At 39.1% G+C, this 19860-nt stretch overlaps 1 protein-coding gene across 1 annotated transcript in view; it reads left to right on the top strand.

Annotated features, from left to right (window-relative positions):
* Window positions 1-7256, top strand: part of HSPA12A (heat shock protein family A (Hsp70) member 12A) — a 60201-nt gene extending 52945 nt beyond the window's left edge. The window contains exons 11-12 of the mRNA XM_032191261.1: window positions 587-690; window positions 2141-7256. Coding sequence (XP_032047152.1) covers window positions 587-690; window positions 2141-2775 — 739 coding nt within the window. The 3' untranslated portion in view covers window positions 2776-7256. The remainder of the gene's footprint in view (window positions 1-586; window positions 691-2140) is intronic.
* The last annotated feature ends 12604 nt before the right edge of the window (window positions 7257-19860 follow it).

Here is a 19860-nt window from a genome sequence, read left to right as displayed (position 1 = left end):
AATGCCAAATGTTTCCCCCCAAATAAACTGAAACTAGTAGAATAACAGGTGACATAGAACATGTACAAATGAAAAGGAAATTACCAAGCTATATGGATGTGCATCATTGGTGGAATAACATAATACCTGTATTCACTTAACAAACATTATTCCTTATCAGATACTGTGCTCCTTTCTGTCTCCTGAGACTTCCTATGCTTGCTTGTTTTCCTTGCTTGTTTCCAATGGCTTTGGCCTGCTACTGCTGTAATCTAAATGTTGTCCGTCTGGGGATGAATTGGTGCTGTTTCAGATGAGCAAACACAGGGTTGACTGCCAGCTGTTTCAGAAGGCAGCTGAGCATTTGTAATGGTACAGGAGGCAATCAGGCAAAGAAAACAACAATTAAACAAGCAAAAATAACAATTATCCGTGGAAATTGTATATTGCTCCATTTGGTATGGGCCTGAGGTTAGGTGAGACACTTTCTTCCAAGCAAGCTACATGCCGATTCTGTAAACTCATTTGTTTATTTATGTGGTGAGTCTTATGATAACTTGGCCGTTTCTATACTCTTTTAATGTCATTTCTAAATGTTTTTCTGCAGTGTGGATTTTGTGAAGTGGTCTTCCCAGGGAATGCTGAGGATGAGCCCAGATGCAATGAATGCGCTCTTCAAACCCACAATTGACCAGATTGTTCAACACCTTAGTACGTATCTGTGTGTAATTCCATTTTCTGGCTGAGCTAAGACTGAAGTTTGGCTTACCTGTTTTAAACCAGTAACTGGAGTTACTAGAAAGTGTTTAGGAAAGTAATTTCAAGTAAGGAACATCACCATAACACATCTTACTGCCTAGTTCTAGTTCTAGTGCTGTTTTTTGAGTGTGATTCAGTCCCATTGCTGCCTAAGCTTCAATTATTCTATATATAAAGGGCTACATGCTTTCAGAAGGCTGAAGTGCACTGAGAACCCAGATCCTACTTTTCTTTTTCTTTTTCTTTTTTCGGGCAAGAATAAAACAATGCCAGAGACATAACTATTACATGATTGTTACTGTTATTAAGGCCTCTAGTTCATTTCTCACCAGTGGAAGAACTTAAAGTCACATTTTTCATGACTGTTCAAATCACTGAGATCTGTAAACACACAAGTAATAAATGATGCAGCATGGTATAAGAGTTTCCAGGCATGGCTTAAGCAGCAATGGATTTATTTATCCAGCAGTAGAATATGACATAGGGTTATTGGGAAAATTATTATTTAAACTGTCCTCATGGAAGATTGGATTTGTATCAAAGAGAGTATAATACATGTATTGAGTGAAATATTGCTGTTGTACACATTACAAAGAACTAATCAAATCAAATTTGGAACAGAATATCCGGCTTTACTCAGTCTGTGTGAGGTATTGTTGGGTAAATTTGAGAGGCCACAACTGAGTAAGACAACTAAGACAGAACAGCTAATATGTGAGCAGAGAGGGAGAGGCCTCAAATTATGATTGTTGTGACAGATACCTCAGTCATACAGCATTAGTTATATGAACTGAGTAAGGGTGAGCCTACAACTGAACTGTATGATTTTCTTGAAAGTAGGGGATGTGGGCTTAAGCTAAGAGAACATCTGTAAAAATGTAAGGAGGCATTTTGCAGATGGTACGTGTTGCAGTTAAGACGGTAGAGTCAGAAATAAAAAGTGAATTTAAAACGGGGTGACTTGTCTGGAATGCTATAAAGGGGATGTGGTTCCGTTAGATTTGGGAATATCTCACTGATACTTTCAGTGACAAGATGATTGATGTCTGTTTCCCTGCCACCAGTAATCTGACCAGCAGAATTTCTTTGCAAAAAAATCTGTGTCCCCCTTGACTGCTACAAGCTAAATAAAAGTTCTGTTTAGAAAGCATAAATGCTACATCAAATATATTTTGTGCTTTGAGGTAAGTTTTCACTCACAGTTATTGTCCCAGTGAAAAAGAATATAGAAGAGACTTCAGAAGTGGAACTAGTGCATGCTGAGGGTGGAAGTATTATGTAGCAGTTTCAGATCTTGTGCATGTGCATGGAACGTTCAGTGCACTCAGACATAAGGAGCTTTGCATGCTTTGCTTTGGCACAGTGATTTTTTCCTTATTGAATGGGCTCTGTTTCTGTATAGGCGATGTGTTTGATAAGCCAGAAGTGACCAATGTCAAGTTTCTGTTCCTGGTGGGTGGCTTCGCTGAATCCCCCTTACTCCAACAAGCTGTCCAGAGTGCTTTTGGTTCGAGATGTCGAGTCATCATTCCTCAGGATGTGGGGCTCACTATCCTCAAAGGAGCCGTCCTCTTCGGTCTAGACCCTGCTGTCATCAAAGTGCGACGTTCGCCTCTCACCTACGGTGTGGGTGTGCTGAATCGGTTTGTGGAAGGGAAGCATCCACCAGAGAAGCTGCTAGTCAAAGATGGCACACGCTGGTGCACTGATGTCTTTGACAAATTTATCTCAGCTGACCAATCCGTAGCCCTTGGAGAAACTGTGACACGCAGTTACACACCTGCCAAGCCTTCTCAGTTAGTAATAGTGATCAATATCTATAGCTCAGAACAAGATAACGTCAGCTTCATCACTGAATCTGGAGTGAAAAAGTGTGGCACCCTTCGCCTGGATCTCACAGGGACTGATACTTCCGTGCCAAACAGGCGGGAGATCAAAACACTTATGCAGTTTGGGGACACTGAGATCAAAGCCATGGCCATTGATGTTGCCACCTCGAAAAGTGTCAAAGTCGGTATCGATTTCTTAAACTACTAACAGATCACGTTCCCCACCATGGCCTGTTTGTGAGACTGATTGTCCACTATTCCATTTTTTGACTTTCATGTGTCATGTAATCATCTTGAATTTCAGCAGGCTATATGAGAACAGCTAGTAAGGTGGGGTATGTCATGGTTGTGCCCTTGGATAACCGAAGGCTGGTTTTTAAAAGACCCTTAAAAAGTTTGGGGAGCAAAAGTTCCAGAGGTAGTAAAAGTTCCTTAGTTGTTCAAGCATGCTTAAAGATCTACCTTTATTCAGTAAATACTGATTATTATTGCATCCTGAAGATTAGTTAAAAAATATAAAATCATAATCTCTTTGCCTTGTTCTTGTACTTCTTCCTTTTCCTCCAAAGAAAAATTTGCTAACCCATGTGGTTGTTGTAGTGGGTATGTGTGGGGTATCTATTTAAACAGCATCATCCTCTGAACATGGAACAAATTAATAGGTTACAGCTTTCTTTTGTTCTTTTGATTATGAACTGTACTGTCAAAAAATTAGTGCTGAAAATAAGGTTTGTAAAGAAGTGGGAAATGAACTTCTTCAGTTCTGAGATCCCACTGAAAAGAATATCCTTGGAAAGCCTTAAATTATATTTAGGAAACATACGTATTTTAGGAGCCTACTGTTGGTTGCCCCAGTTTGAGAAAAAGACCTTTCTTGTCAAAGCTCACAGAACTATCTGTTGGATTAAATAGCTAGCATTACCCTTGTTATACTTCAGAAAATTATTAAGAGCAAATTTATTCCCCTTTTTTATGTCTTACAAACTTTTATTTACTAGCTTCCATGTGAAATCATTGAATCAGAGAATAAATGAAGTTGGAAGGGACTCCCATATGCTATCTGGTCCAACCCCTCTGCTCTAAGCAGCGTCAGCTAGAACAGGATGCTCTGTCCAGTCAGGGTTTGAATATCTCCAAAGATAGAAATGCCTAAAATTCTCTGGGCAACCTGTTCAGTACTTGACAACCCTCACTGTAGAAAAAGATTTTTTCTTATGTTTAAGGGGAATTTCTTATGTTTCAGCTTGTGCCTGTTACTTCTTGTTCTGTCACTGAAATACCACTGAGAAGTCTGTCTCCATCTTTACTGTCTTCTGTCAGATATTTATATGCATTCCTGATACCCCTGCCAAGCCTTCTCTTCTGGAGTCTGCAGTCTCAGCTCTTAGCTTCTCCTCATACATCAGACTCCAATCCCTTAATCGTCATCACAACGCTCTGCCAGACTCAGTACCATTATGTCCATGTCCCTCTTGTACTGAGAGGCACAGGACTGGATGCCAGATGTGGTCTTGCCAGGGCTGAATAAAGGGGAATGACCACTTTCATTGACTTGCTGGCCATACTTTTCCTCATGCTGCCCAGCTGTTAGCATTTTTTGCCACAAGGGTACGTTGCTGGCTCATGTAGATTTGGTGTCTACCAAGACCCTGAGGTCTTTTTCTGCCTTCATGCTTCCCAGCCAGTTGGCCCCCAGCATATGCTGGTGTATGGAGTTATTCCTCCCCAAGTTCAGGACTTTGCACTCCTCCCCGTGATTACATTTCTCTTCTAGTTAATCCCTGTGTTAATGTTTGGGAGTACGGTTAAATGATAGCTGTCCAGAAAGTTTTAAATGATTTAAAAGAGAGAAAATGTCCAGATAAGGCGTACTATCATATATTTTGAGTTGGAAGCATTTTAATTGAATGAATTAATGTATTTTTGGGTTGAGTTTAATGTTCATTAAAGTGGAAGACAGAGGCTAAGAGAACAAAACTACAAAAAGCATTAAATAAAGCATTTCTTATATGACTATGACCACGAAACTCTAACACAAGTGAAATACAGTGATGGTCGTGGTAGCATCTTGTTTTCCAGTTAACGACATTCTGGAAATATTTTAAGCATGTTTACCTGGAAAATTTCTTCTGTACTGGAACAGGTTTTATTTTGCTAAGTGCTACAGGTGGATGATTTCTGAAACCTAGGATCTGCATCTGCCATGAGCTGACAACTTCAGTTTCAAATCTAAATCCACTCCAAATTGGCAGACTGAAACTAACCTGAATTACCCTAAAATGCTGACACTTTCAAAGCATTTATTCAGAGCTGCCTGATTACCTGCTGGAATTCATTACATTTTTGAAATTTTGCAATCTTAACTGTTAAACTAAAACTTCCTTTTTAATAAGTTGAGCATGAGTTACATAAACTACTGGGTAATGAAAGCTTTATCAATGATTTCACTAATTTACATTCCAATCCTGCACTTAAGCTTTCTGTGTTTATCCTGAAGTTTTGCCACAGTCCAGAGCTGCAGAACTGGTCCACTGCATTTTGTCGTTGAGTTTTCTGTGTCTGCTGCAGAATTCCCTAGTAGAATGTGAAATCTGTTCTGCATTCAGCTTTAAAAAAAAAAAAAAAAAAAAGAAAAGAAAGAAAAAAAGAAGGGACTATGGAGAATGCTACTCACAGTATCCGGCTGGATACTTTTCTATAATTACAAAGTGTGCTTTCTAGCATTCGGTCTCCTGCTGCCTGCTAAATGCTTTAAAAGCTAAATACTGGGATTTTTTGTGTGTTGCTTTCCATGGTTTACAAACAAGAGAAACTTTAAGATGAGTTATGAACAATATAATTTTATGTATATACAATATTTAAATATTGTACAGACTCTTTCTTTCTACAGTGCTATTTTCTTGTATAAAAATGCTCTTTGCCTCTGTTGATTTCATTCAGCTGTTAATTTTAAATAACATAGTTTCTCAATCAGCTTCCATAATTATAGGCTTTTAAAGATGGTAAGATATGAAATGTAAAAGGCTGATCTTATAATAATAGGAAAGAAATGTTGGTGTGTCACAGAATACAACATTCTTCCTGCAATGCAAGTCATACCAGTTAAGTATATTACACAGATGCACTTGTATTTTGCTGGGATTTTCATTTCTTTGTTTCAGATGGTGACCATTCCAGCAGTTCATCATAATAATGGATGAATCCTCCTGTAAAACCAAGTTAAATTTAGCTTGTATGATCTGGATATACAGCTTCTTCTCTAGGTTTTGGAGTTTTATTAAGGATCTACTCTAATTTCTAAAAAAAGTACTTTCTAGAGCCAAGTAACAGTGATTTATAGTAGATGCAGGTAAGCCTGTCTATTGTCTACCACTACAACCTACCAAACACAAAACTCTTAAATAAAAGAAGGCTTCAGTGTCTTTGCATCCTGTGTTAAACTGAATGGGTCCAATTCTACAAGAATTTGTTTCCGTTGGCCTTAGGTTAATGCAGAATTTGGTTTAGGAAAGTGCTGCAACCCCCCACCACAAACAGGAGGTGAACTGCAAGATCCTGTGATCCATGGGTTTTGTGCTATTTTCAGCCTGTCCGCAGGGAATGCTAACAATAGTTTCTGCAGCTCTTTTAAAGTGTAGCTAGTTCCCCGCACAGTAGCGATTCTTTGCCCTTTTTTGTTCACCTTTTGTAAGATTCCGTCTGGATCCAAACAGGGGTTTGTTGCTAAAATTGTTCTGCTGTAACTGTAAAATATTGAAGAGATTGCGTATTTTTGCACTTCCTTGTTCAGTCTGATGAGAGCACTATCAAGCTTATCCTTGCAAAGCACTGAACTACCAAGCAAATTCCCAACTGTCCTCGTTGCCCTCTTTAAATCCGAGAATGGAAAATTAGCTTGTCTAAGGAATTAGAATTGTAAGTAGAGCGTTATGCTGTGGTCTGTAGTCTATAACCCAGTTAAAAAAAACTTTACATTGTAAGTGGCAAATGGATGCCCATTTTGATAGAGAATGTTAGGCTGTAAAATTAATAAGAAATTTATTAGGAAATGGGTCATTTTTAGAACAGTAGTTCTGATAGTTTTGCCGGAAATTTCCTGCAGAGAATTTTTTTGGTAGGGATTTCAGATGACATTGTGCAACTTAGCGTTGAGAGACAAGGCCTGCTATCCTTAGGCAAAGCAGAAAGCCCCGACTGAAGTTTTGCTCTAAGCATGAACTTGCAAGTTTGGGTGGGTCAAAGTTGCTTAACTCTAGGCTGAAAGTTAGCAACTAATTGTGATAGAATGATTAATTGTGCTAGAATATGATACATGTGCAGTGATGGTTAGGACAGTTAACATTGGTATATTCTTACCAATGAATATATACAGGAGTTTTAATGCATTATTATGAGAAGGCTAATTATGTATTGCAGAGATTTAATCGCCAAGATAACCTGCATATTTATAATACGAAGTGGCTTAAGCGGATGAATAGTATAAAAGTTGTTGGGCATAATGTCACAGTACTCACCTGCTTGAAATAGTCTTAAAACTATATTATAAAACCAACCATTGTGGTCTTGTTCACCTCTGTGCAAGATAAATTCAGATTTCACTGATGTTTGGAGCTGTTCACAACTTGTCTGGATTGTATCTTGAGTGTTCTTGTGTCTTCAACCATGTCAAATAAAATACAGTAAAACTAACTTTTCTTTTTGAGTGTTTCTGTTTTGACAAAAATGGATATGAAAGACCAAGTGGTTATACTTACATTTCGATACTCTTTCGTATGCATAACTGAGCAAAAGTGCCACCAACCGCTTGTGTTGCATGTCAGGTCCCTTCAACGTTCTAGATGTATGGACACCAAGAGCCCATGCAGGCCTGAGGTTGCAGTCACTGCTGGTGATTACTCAAATTGCACTGCAGTTTGTGTAGCTGTGAATAGGGTGTCTGGGAGTTAAGACAGTAAGATTTTAGACAACATCAAAAACAGTTTAGGTCTTTTCTGTAATGAGAATGAGAGCTGGGAAATAAAATATGCTCAAGGCTGAAGCCACCATTCTTGGCATTTCTTTCATGACATTCTCTACAAAACTCATAGAGCTTCTTGATGATAACTAGAAAAACATAATAGTGTAGAAAATGTAAACCAAAACCCACCATGGGACTGTGGAGGTTCCCTGATTACAACCAATGGGGATGAGCATGAAGGAATGTTGAGTAGAGGGTGAAAATCTGGATCGTGTTCACACCCAGGGAAAAAGCAAATTTCCAGAAGTAAGGTTGAATAGTTTAGATTTTTATTACGGGACAGACTTAAAATATTTTCATGAAGTATTGCCTGTGAAAGGATGGGAAATACCTCTGAAATAGTAAACAGATACTGTTAGATGACGCCAGTACATAGGTTTCTCTTCCAAACCTTTAGGTTGCCACCACCACTGAAGTATCACTGCAGCTCTTGGGCATTTGCACCTGGACCTGGAGGGGGAGATTAGCCCATGCTTTCTCCAGGAAGGCCGTCACCAAGGAGGAGACAGCCGTGCTGTTCCAGCTCAGCCCTGGCTCCTGCCCTCAGCCATGCCAGTACCCCAGCCCAGCCGTGCTGTTGGCCTGCCACACCGTGTGTGCCTGCAGCCATATAGTGGCTTGGATGCCTCCAGTCAGTGACCACCAGGTTGTAGCAGAGCCCTGTGGTGCTTACATTACACCCTTTCTGCTTTGTTGTGCACCTGACCTGTGACACAAGGTACTCTTCAAAACAGGTAATGTGGTAGAAGCAGGGCTGGGCTGCTCCCATCCCTTCTCCTTCAGAGCTAGGACTTTGCGCCAGGTACTGGTCTGATGCTCCCAGCCCTTTGTGGGAAATCAACGGCTCTCCTGAAAGTGTGAGAGTTCAGTTCCCTTTTCTTCCTTGTTCTAATACTTTAAAGGCAGGTTTGACATAGTGACTTACCATCTCCCTACAGAATAAATCCCTTTCTGCTCTCTATCTTCAAGGTCTTTTATTTCACTTGTTATCCTGAAGGTCTCACTCCTTATGTTATAATTATATATTCCACAGTGATCTCCTGGGTGTGGGTGTGGATTTAGTTCCCAAACACCACTACCCTCTAAGATCATATTTACCCATTTCTATCTTTTCAACCAGAAGCAGCAGCTGACTCTGCAAATTGTTTTTGTTCGTTTCTTTAGATTACTGTTCTGTTGTTTCTGTGATTTAATTTTTCCTTACGGATGTAATCTATCAGGTGAAAGGATTTTTCCACCACATTAGAGCTGATTACTGTTCTGGCTCCAGACACCTTATAATCCAGAATGTGTTCAAGGTAGTTGTCTGCCAGTCACCCATCAATTATTAAGAAAACAGATTCAGTTGCAGTGAGTACCATTTAAGTTTTCATATGAGCATTGATGCAGGAATGCTTGCTTGGAGGGAAGAGTGAAAATACTGCCTGGATAGAGACTGTTATTTCTAGATATACTATCTAATGACAAATGTTACTCAGTTCCAGTGTTAATTAAAACAAATAGTTACAACCGAAGCATGACTAATAAAAGCAACTGCTACTAGCTCTGGTAGCACAGCCAGTACACACCCTTTCAGAGTGGAACATTTCCCTATATGTCACATATACTATATATATAAATATATACATATATCAACAGTGTATATTTATATATATATATATTTTTTTTCTTTCAGCTAAGATGTTACTAAAGACATGCCAAAAATCCTGTGATATGTGGATACGCAAGTACACAATATATTTGGTTCTATTTTCTCTCATTAATATAGCAGAACTCATCATCATTGAGTCCCTGTGCTCAGGAAACTCCCTTGGTGAACAGGGCTGTTTGCAGCTTTATAACAGGCAGTGTCCTATGCAGGCACCTCCACTTTACATGAGGGACCAACGATATCAGTGTGGGTTACAGTACTCCAATCCATGTTTGTGCCATGCAGAGATGCTGAGCCAAAATGGTAGCTTTATATTTCCATATTTTTTTCTGCTCCATACTCATTCAGGTTGAGGATACTGCTTGGAACTGAGGAGCAGCTGCCATTTAGTCTGGCAGAATACGGGATTTTGGACTGTATTTCACTAGCATATTATAGAATCTGACTCTGAAGGCTGAACTGTAATGTGACGTTTTGTGGTGAACCGGTAATGAAAATAAATGGTATACTTGGTAAATGGTAAATACTTGGTATGAGTCTGCTTTAACAGTTCGTTAAAAATAAATTCATAAAAGTTGATTATTCCTCAGAAAGTCATAAAAACAGACATATCATAAAGGACTGTAGTCTCTTAGCCTTATCAAAGTCTGGTTTATTGCTAATATTATAGTATCAGGGCAATAAACTGGCCAATAACCAGGTGTATTTGCGTGAATGGGCATGTTCATTGTATGTTTCTAGATCTAGGAATGTTTAGTAAGGTCCTGCTGCACTGAAAAACTTGTATGATAACTTGTATTATATATTTTTTCTGCTAAATGTTGCAGGCCATGTGTCTAAAATTTGGGAGTCTTGGCAGTAGCTATGGAGACAAGTCAGCGGTGTATGTGACCTTGCACTAAAATACTACTCAAAGGTGCAAAGATGCAGGGAATGAGCTGAGATGCATAGCAGCCACTACACCCCAACTTCCACCTATTTGCTGCAATGAAGATGTTTTACAAGTGCTCTATAACTATAATTATAAACACCATCCTAATAGGCTAGGTACTGTATTTAACTTGTAATGAACTTGATTTCAGCTAAACATTCAATTAATGTTACTAGTACAATGGGAAATATAATTACAGTCTTCAGGGACACATTAAGAACCAAATCTTGCTTTCAGTGTTTGAGCACATTGCTCTGATTTCCAGGGGAGGTTCATGTGTGTGCATTCACTGGTAGAATTTGGGCCTTTCACCGGACTTTTCCAAATCTGAAGGTTTTCTCATGTGAGAGTGTTTCTATTTAAAATTACAGCCTTGATAGGAAGGAATTTGTATAAATCCTACATTGGTTCTTCCATGGCTACAGAAATCCTTACTGAAATGTACAGAGTTTTCACGCCTTCTGCTGATAACCACGGAATAAAACAACTTATAAAACAATCTCCCTGATAGCAGCGTCTAACTTCCCCAAAGGGATTATCCCCTTTCAGTTTCCTAAATAGCTCCCTTAAAAATCATCCAAACATCTCTCTCCAGTAGAACTGATTTGGAGTCCTTTTAGTCAGTGCAAAGAGATGCCTGATTTTCAAGAGGTGCAGTTTGGATAAATTGATGACAACTATGGATGCTTTGTATAACTGTTTTTCAGTCCTGCCATTTGCCAGTCTCATTAGGTACTGATGTTGGATACCAGCTTTAAAAATCAAGTCTGTATTTGAGATTTTTCTTGTACAGTTCCTTGGGTCTCAATTTTGTGTTCTTGGTTTACAAACAAATCATTGAAAGGAAACCTTGAAGTCTAAATTCCCAGAGCATACACATTTAATCTTCTTTGAATTTTACTGCACGTTAAACATATAAACAAACATTAAACATTTATCTCTAATTCTCCAGAATGTTAAATTGCACGTCTAATAGTAAAGATAGTACTACTAGTAAATTGCATCATTTTTATTACAAGGGAGTTTACCTCCTGCCTTTACAACAGATTTCACTGCAACCTTAACTATTGGCTAATGAGGAACACCCGATGTCCCTTGTGTTTTAATTAATCATACATTGTAATTCTTCTATGGCTTTCCTCCTTGAACTCCTACAGAATTTGAGACCTCATTTTCTCTGTTCAAATTTCATTCTTTTCAAACATGTTTTCAGATCCCTCTATCAAAATAAGTTCAGACCACTGAATATCTTATCTTGGGAACATAATCCAAATAGAAAAATACCTTGACCCTTAAATGCATCAACTCAAGCTGAACTGCAATCCAGGCTTTTGTTTCTTCCTCCATATTAACACAAGGTTGTCTTGCATTGGCATTTTTCCTTGCACTTCAGTCTTACAAAGGATGCCCCAGAAACCTATTCTAGCTTGATAACCTTTTACTACTATAAAATATTCCTTAGATAAAGCTCCTAACTTTGTCACTTTTCTTCCTAGATTGCTTCATGCAGCCCTTACCAGCAGCTACCACTGGTGTCTGAACAGAGCATCTATTTTAACAGCACGCAGCATACAAGCTGGCAGTCTGGAACAGGACGTCACCTGTGTCCTGTTGAAACTGCTGTTTGGCAGCCAGGAGGCAGTTTCCTGTGTAAGAATTTTGACAGTGCAGTGGAAATGACATGAACACTTACATGAGGGAGCCTTTTCACTGTTTAGGGACTGCTTCAGATCTCATTAAATTCAATAGAAAGGTTTGTACTGACTTCAGGGGAGCGTTGAGTCTAGCCCATCCTGGCTGTTAGCCAAGCCCTCAAATCCTTTGTAGTCAGAGAGATACATATTCAAAAGTAAATATATTTTGAGGAGCTAGCTGAATAGAAAAAAAAAAGTAAGATTATATCAGCATCAACAAGATGTATATCAAAAGCAACTGAACACAGACCTCAGTGATAAAAAAGGACTAAGTGCTGTGTATGAAGAGTCAATTAACCACAAATATTTTTTTGCGAGCCAGGAAATTCTGTCTTCTTTGTTTAATATATAACTGCGCAGGTGCTGGCTATGATTGAAGTAGCATCTATTTTCTGTTTTCTCATTTTTTTCGAGGACTATACTAACTGGGAGAAGTTTACCAGATGCTCACTTCCCAGGTTGGACTTGCCTTTGTGCCTAGAGCAGAAGCCACCAAACTAGGACACGGTGTTCCTCACCATGCAATGGCAAAAATTGTTTTCAGGATTTTAAGAATGTGGTAGATTGTGGCCACTGTGATCCTTTTATCAGTGCCCACAGGTGAGCTGATGTGAAGCCAGGGGAGTGAAAATTACAATATGAGCTTATTCTGTGAGTATTGCATGCTGCAGCAGAGCCAACATGTACAAAGAGGACATTCCTGGATTAAGTGTAAGGAAACTAAAGGACTCAACCTAAGAGGTGTGTAAGTAGGATTTGGATGTGGAAGGACAGAGGCATTGATATGTTCCAGTAGTAACTAAAGACTGGGGAAGGTTTCAAAGTGGGAAGCAATGGGGAGGCTGACAGCTCTGCATACCAGAGAGTTTGAATTGCTGAACTACAGTGCTCTTCTAAGGAGCTGGAGAGGTGACTCTTGTTTTCATAACAGCAACAAGGAGCATTTCCTTCCCTCTGAGGAATAATCTCTGCAACTCTACTAAGAACTTCCTTCTGCCATCAGCTGATAAGAGTGGACACTAAACTGAACATATCCTCTTCCTCTGTACTACAAAGAGCAGCCTCTCCATGCTTCCCCCACGCAAACACTGCATACTGCACGTGGCATCGTGGTTTGCTAACACATACCAAGGCCATGGTTGCAGTGTAATGTGTCGTTCACAGAGCTTTTACAGATCATCTAGTATTGGTCTAGATGATCTTAATGAATCTATGTTCTCAGCCCATTGCCCCCTCACACCTTTTCTAGAAGACTATTGACTCCTCAAATTTAGAGGAGTTGAAGGAAGTTAACCGTGAGCAGAGCTGAATCCAGCAGAAAACATGCTGGTCCTGCATGACATCTGTAGGGGGTCCTGTACTTAACTGTGCTGTCTCGCAAACAACAGTTCAGCATCCTCCTTCCCTTCAAATAATTTTCTCCCAATATTCCCTGTGTAAGGAAAGATCCCAGACGGCAGAAGAATCTGCATTGTGCAACATGGGTAATGTGACTGAGGCTGTTCTAAAACACATTTATATTAATTTTGTAGTTATTTTGTTTTTCTAGGGGGTGGGTTGAAAAGTTACTCTCTCCCTAGGCGGTTTATTCATCCTTTGCTGTATTCACCTTCATAAAGCTCTGCGTAGTGTCAGCTTTGAGTATCTGTGGTTGTCGTACCCGCAGAGAACCTGGGAGCATTCCCAACCCTTCCTGCCTCTGACAGCCTTAACACAGACACATCTGAAGACTATCCCCATGCTTTCCTTGTATCTAGTTCTCTAATTAAACCTTTCAATCATGTTGTGTAGGCATATGATCTTTTTTTTTTTTTTTTTTTTTTTTTTTAAAGTTCCATTGGCAGCTTTGAGGATAAGACAGTGGATGCTGGTTTCTTGCAGATAAACATCTCGTTGCTGGAAAGACATTTGGAAACGTATGCTGCAGTCAATGTGTGTGCACACACAGAGGACTCCTGTTGTGCACATCCTATTAAGAAACAGAAAGCCCTGGCAAAGTGTCAACAAACAACGAAATGTGATGTGAGTAGTTGAGGCATGTTGTGTTCTTGACTTTTGCAAATGCTGATTAAAGGCCTTCTTGTGTGCAATCTGAGGGGTGCACGTTTAAGCCTTAGGAACACCTTGCAGTAGTTAAGGTTATATTAGTTGGGTGTGTTTTTGATAAAGTGTTCTTATGTGGTAAACCACAAGTCATGGTTATGAAACATACTGTGAGTTTTGCACTCATTTTGCTTTTAGCAAATGCTTAAAGCATTTTCTTCCAACTCCTGTACTGCAGAACTTCCAATAGGCTACTTGTGCTTTACTGAAGTGTGTTGAGCTTTTCAGGTACGTGAAAAATGCTGTTATGAAAAACTTCAAGGAGGGTGAGAAATCTCTAACTTCCTGAAGGACTTGACTTGCTGAGGAAGTTTAGGCAGGATGCATTGAGCTTTAGCAGTTTGAACTGTGGTTTATTGCAGTAAAGTAGCCTTTTTTTTTTTTTTTTTGGACCAAAGAAAGCCTTTTTCGTTTGATAGTCACCCTCAATTTTGAGTAAATGTCAGCACCTCAAGTCCACCTTACCTACTCCCTGTCATTAAATTTCTCCTGTGGCTGTTATGGGACATACTGTACTTTGGAAAACTGGGATCTACATGAAGAGTGTTGGAAGACAGTGCTTTAGACTCTGTCACTTAATTGCTATTTTAGTCAGAATTGCTGGGTGTGGAAGAATCACAAGCTGTCTTGGTAGATTCCCATTGCTCCATCACCTAAATCAATATGACTGATACGATGCCAACAATGTATGGTAAGCCCTGTATAGCACTATTTTCAGCTCTGCTTAACTGATGGAGAAAGCAGAATTGCTGTAAACAACAAAAGAGCTGACTATAGTGCAAATGCTGTAATAGAAGATGTTTCATCTCTCTTGTTCTACTCCCTTACAAAGGTAAGATGAAACATTTTGCACTTTGTTTCCGTACCCATAAGCCCTGACATGAACAAAGAAGACCACAGAGTTGTTATGAGAATCAAAATGTGCCCCAAACCCTATAAATATGCTTGGTGTGCCAATGTCCTTTGATGGAGTTCTGGTTGGGAGTGGTAGAACAGCTGGACCTGTTTCGGACAACAAAGCAAACCAAAAACAATTGGAGAAATTCTCCAAATGTCTTGAACCCTTCTGGGGGCTTTTGGTGTGTTGCGTTAATCTTCCCAGAGTTCTATTAGCATATTCACCCATATTTAAATGATTAATTTTCTCTTTATATGCCAACTCTTAATTTTTATTCTTTCAAAATTATTGAAATCTATGACAAGAGGTAGGTGATACGAGGAAACGTTTGGTTTCTGGTTAGTTAATCAATTCCATAATATCTCATTCTTTACAATTGCTTTATTTAATAGCACCAATTTCTGCTTTCAGGTCTTGACTTCCCTGTTAAGCATTTAAGTTTCAGATTTTTTTTTTAATCTTTTAACCTTTATCCCTTTGAATTTTTTTTTCTCAGCCTATAATTTATTATACAGTCTCCTGTCAGAGGAGGAGGTAGACTAGGTGATTTTTACTGTATTGCAAATTATAATTATTATCGTTATTTGCATTAGTAATGGATTCATTCTTATCACTGAAAACAATTCCATTATCTGATCAGACAGTTATCTTCACACTGTCCGTGATCATATATTTTCATTAGGCACCTCTTTCTCTGGGGGTCAAAAGGAGAATTATTCTTTAGTGCAGTCACTTTTCTCTTCACTCTCAACATTTTCCTTGGTTAAAAAGAAGTTGTTAAACCTCTACAAATGTCCTTTGCAACAAAAATATGCTCTTTTCTATTGTAGTGTCCCCTCAGACACAGCAAGGAAGGGCACATCTGTGCTATAAGCTGCCCTTCAGTGTCCTTTTTGTCAGAGAGTCAGGGAGGGGATTTGCAATTCAGGTTCAGTGGGAGGAACAGAGAGGATGATTCTCATCACCCAGCAAAGACATTTTGACTCCATTTTGAATTAAATGAAGGTGTAAGGATTTGTAACCTCTGTTCTGTGAGATGGAGAAGCATCTTTTCCCAAACCCTCCTTCTGTGACTTGTGTGAGAGGTGCAGAGTTTGGACTTCAGTTATCGCAGTGAGGTTGCAGCGGAAGCAAACCCACCCTCCTCTCTGATGCCCCAAGGGCAGGGGTTATACATGTAAGTGGTCAGATGGCACCAGTTTCCAAGCTGCCAGCAAAAGAGAAATGAGTAAAGTTGGAGGGAGGTGTGAGGTGAGGCTACAGGTCTTCCTGAAGAATTGAGAGCATCCTTGGTTGAAGGTGGTGGAGAACTCCTTTCATGCTTCCTCCTGTTAATTTTTACTCCCTCATCAAATGGGAGATGAGAATTGTACGACTGAGGAATTAAGGACATCAAGGAAAAGGTCATCAGTATAAGACAAGAGTCTGTGTTTCTTTTTAAACAGCCACTCTGGGAGTTTTTGTAGCCCAACCGAGACTGGTCAGCAAGCACAGTGCTCAGTGCTCAGGGAAGGAAAGCACAGGCTTCTGCCCAGCCTCTTGGGCAAGACATGTACATGCTCATAGCGTGCTTAGCATACCATGTAACTGAGGTGATGATTTTATTCCTTCTTTCCAAATAATTCCAAAAGCTGTGACTGAGCAGAGCTGCACCAGTGCCCGTGAGACTGGGCCATCTTCAGAAGCGGTGGCTGCTTCCACCTGCTGCCTCTGCCGAGCAAGGAGTGCTGGTGCTCTCACACGAGGCTCCCTTTCCAAAGGGGATAAACAGTCAGCACTCCCATGTAAATCAAAACTCCGTTCACGCTCTCAAATTGCATACCCTGAACTGAGGGACCTGAGCCACTAATTGTTCATTGTTGTTGTTTTTAATGAGATCATGTGAGACTATGTTTATCTAAAATTACATTGTGAAAGAACGCATTGCTTTGCAGGTTTAGATCCCCTGTTTTTTCCCTTCACCTCCCTAATTGGTTTGATGTGGAGCAATTATCCACTTAATGCAATTAAAGGTAAGATTTTTCATACGATATGTACCACAACAGTAATTACATAGGCCATAGCACAAAGGGGGACTTGAATACAACTTTTGTCTTTGGGTCTCACATAATAAATGTCTTTAGTATGCTAGCAAGTGTAGTAGCCACTCAATTGTTGCTGTGCAATTGAATACAACATTTAGACTATTCTAAAGGCTACTTTACAAATTGTTTCTGTTTGTATACAGGCACAATTTAGAAGCAAGTGGCATTTAGGCCATTATTAGTATTTTTTAATTTAGGACTGTGGGAGCATCACATCGACCTTCTTCCTCTGCCCCCCACTGATGTCTTCTGTTTTGGCCAATTAAAAATGCTGATATATTTTTCCCCTGTCAATGTCTTCAAACTTGAGAGTGTTTCAGATGAAAAAAAATGGATATCAGAACTTACTGTCTTTTGCCAAAAAATAAATATATATATATATATTCTTCAAGTCAATATCTATTTTGTCAAATAATCTGTTTTCAGTTTTAAAAAATAATGAGATTTTTTGCAAGTATAGTCTTGTTTTACCACAATTAAATACAATCATACAGAGTATATATTTCTGAAGCATGAGGGTGTAGCAAAACAGCCTGTGATTTACACTCAAATTAAGAACAAAATAGCCTTCAGGCATAACATCATAAAATTCCTATTTGCAGCCTCTGAGGACACATGCCAGAAAGGTATAAAAATAAATATGTGTACATAAGCACTGTCTGCTGTGGCTAGGTGAAGAAAGCTTTAATATGACAAACTAGATTAAAAAAACCTCGGGAGGTCCAGGAAGAAGAATTCATCAATGCCAAATTAAGATACACTCAAATATTTCTTGAAAGATAGAACCTCATTATTCTACTGATTTATAGAATGAAGTAATGACTATAGGCAGCATTGTCTAAAGACAACAATGAGTGCTGCTATATCTCAGTAATAATTAGAGTCACATGAAATCTTCATTTTTTTTATTGTTCTTAGATGATTTATAAAGTATGAGAGAAATACATTACACATTCTGAAATATAATGAAAATACATGGCGCAAGTTGACTCCCATATTTAAAATTCTGATTGCAATGCTGCCCACCAACAAAATAATAGTAATTTCTAGCAGGAATTATAAAACCTAAACTACAGTACAAAGCATTGTTCACCAAATTACTCATTCCATAACCACAATTATAGCCCATTTGTTTTCTTATGCTGATAACAAAAGATACATTTTAAGATCTGTGCTGTGCTACTCTTCCTTTAATAAATAAAGTGAGCTTTTCAAAAGCTGCAAAATGATGCAGATAAAAATCAAAACATTTCTACATTTAAAGATTCAATCAAAGACTTGCCATGAATGGTGTGATATTAAAGTTTAAAAAAATAATCAATTTAGCATGTATTTTTGAACATGATTTGTCACAAATAGCATTCCCAATAGATAAGAATGATTATATGGTAAAGAGCGTAATTTATATATCTCAAGCACTATGCTTTTGTCACCGACATCGTTAAGGAATTTGACACGTTTGCAGGAGAACAATATATGTCAACTGAAATATATACCAATTAGCCATAAATGGGACACTGAAATGAATGATGCATGTGCACGCTATACTTACAAGTAATAACATGTGGTTTAAAGTCGCTTGCGTTTTCAAACAAGAATTCTTTTTATGTTGTCATTTAAAAAATCTAATATTTGAAAAGGTCAGGAATAAATAGCACCATTAGCATTAAAAGCTAGCTAAAGGGAAAGTAATTTGTTGTTCATTTAACATTGCATTTTATGTAATAGCTTTGTAAAGTGTTCGGGAGGGGGGAGAGATTTTACTCTGCTAAAACAAGATGACGGCGGCTGCAGTTCATTATTAAAAGGAGATTTTTTATTATGCTATTGTCAACTTTAACGTCTTGATTCTGTTAGGTGTTTGTTAAAATTACATGGGCTGCTGAAGTGGCTATGGCAAAGGATAATGCAGAGAATATCATGACTGTCAAAACAATTGTGTAGGCAAGAATCTGCTTATACTACGATAAAGGAACAAAAGACAAAGGAGAAACTCTTTTGCAGTGTTAGGAAGTTAATAACCCTGTTGAGGATTCCTCGGCAGGAGGTACTGAGATCAGGAAGCCAAATTCTGGAAGAGACAAATAGCCATGGCCAAAGGAAGCAGGGTACATGGAAATCTGGCATTGGGTGCTGGCTCTGGTGTCTGTGGCTGTGTGCTCTGGGCAAACCCCATAACAGTTCACCTCCCTGGAGAGGGGATGTGTGCTCTTTCCTCCTTGGACTGCATGAGTGGTGTGTGAAAGTGTGGCTGGATCCTGTCTCCTGCAAAGTTAGTCATGAAGATGTGCATAGAGACCTGAGACCTTTGTAGGAACAACTGAAAACTGAACCTAAGGAACTGGTTCCAGCTCTGAGCATGCCAGTAAGTTGCCAGTCTTCAGTGCTGACTCTTCTTATTCTACTCTTTACAGCCTTACTTTTCAAACTCCACCATCAAAAGGGGAATTTAAAGACTTGCAAGTGGGCTGATGTCCTCTCAGGACTAGACCTTCTGGGGAGGAAGGATAATGCAGAAAGGCAGAAGGAGCAGAGGGCCCCAGCCACATCAGGAGAACATCCAGAACATCAGGAGAAACCCTTAAGGGAAATTGTCCCATGGAGTGGTGGGTCTCCAGGCCCCAGCAGTTCTGTATTTTCTTCCATTGAGGATGGGGTTCCTCTGAGAGCAGAGGAGAAACAGTCTGTTTCTCCAGCAGCAGGAGGAAGGAGCTGAGATAGGATTGCTTAGGGACAGAAATTAATTTCTAAGCTAACTACACTTTAGTTGATAGTGTTTATCAAAAAGACAAGAAAGAAGTGGATCCCTCATTACATTGCCCATTTAATAGCTCAACTATTTATCATCTGGCAGTTTTGCTCAAGACTGTGGGTCAGCAGATGGAATTTCAGAATAATTTGATGATTGTTCTGTT

The sequence above is a fragment of the Aythya fuligula genome, chromosome 7 (assembly GCF_009819795.1).
Source record: "Aythya fuligula isolate bAytFul2 chromosome 7, bAytFul2.pri, whole genome shotgun sequence".
Lineage (NCBI taxonomy): Eukaryota > Metazoa > Chordata > Aves > Anseriformes > Anatidae > Aythya > Aythya fuligula.
Note: the sequence above shows the minus strand (reverse complement) of the source record. Positions and strands in the feature narration are given on the sequence as shown.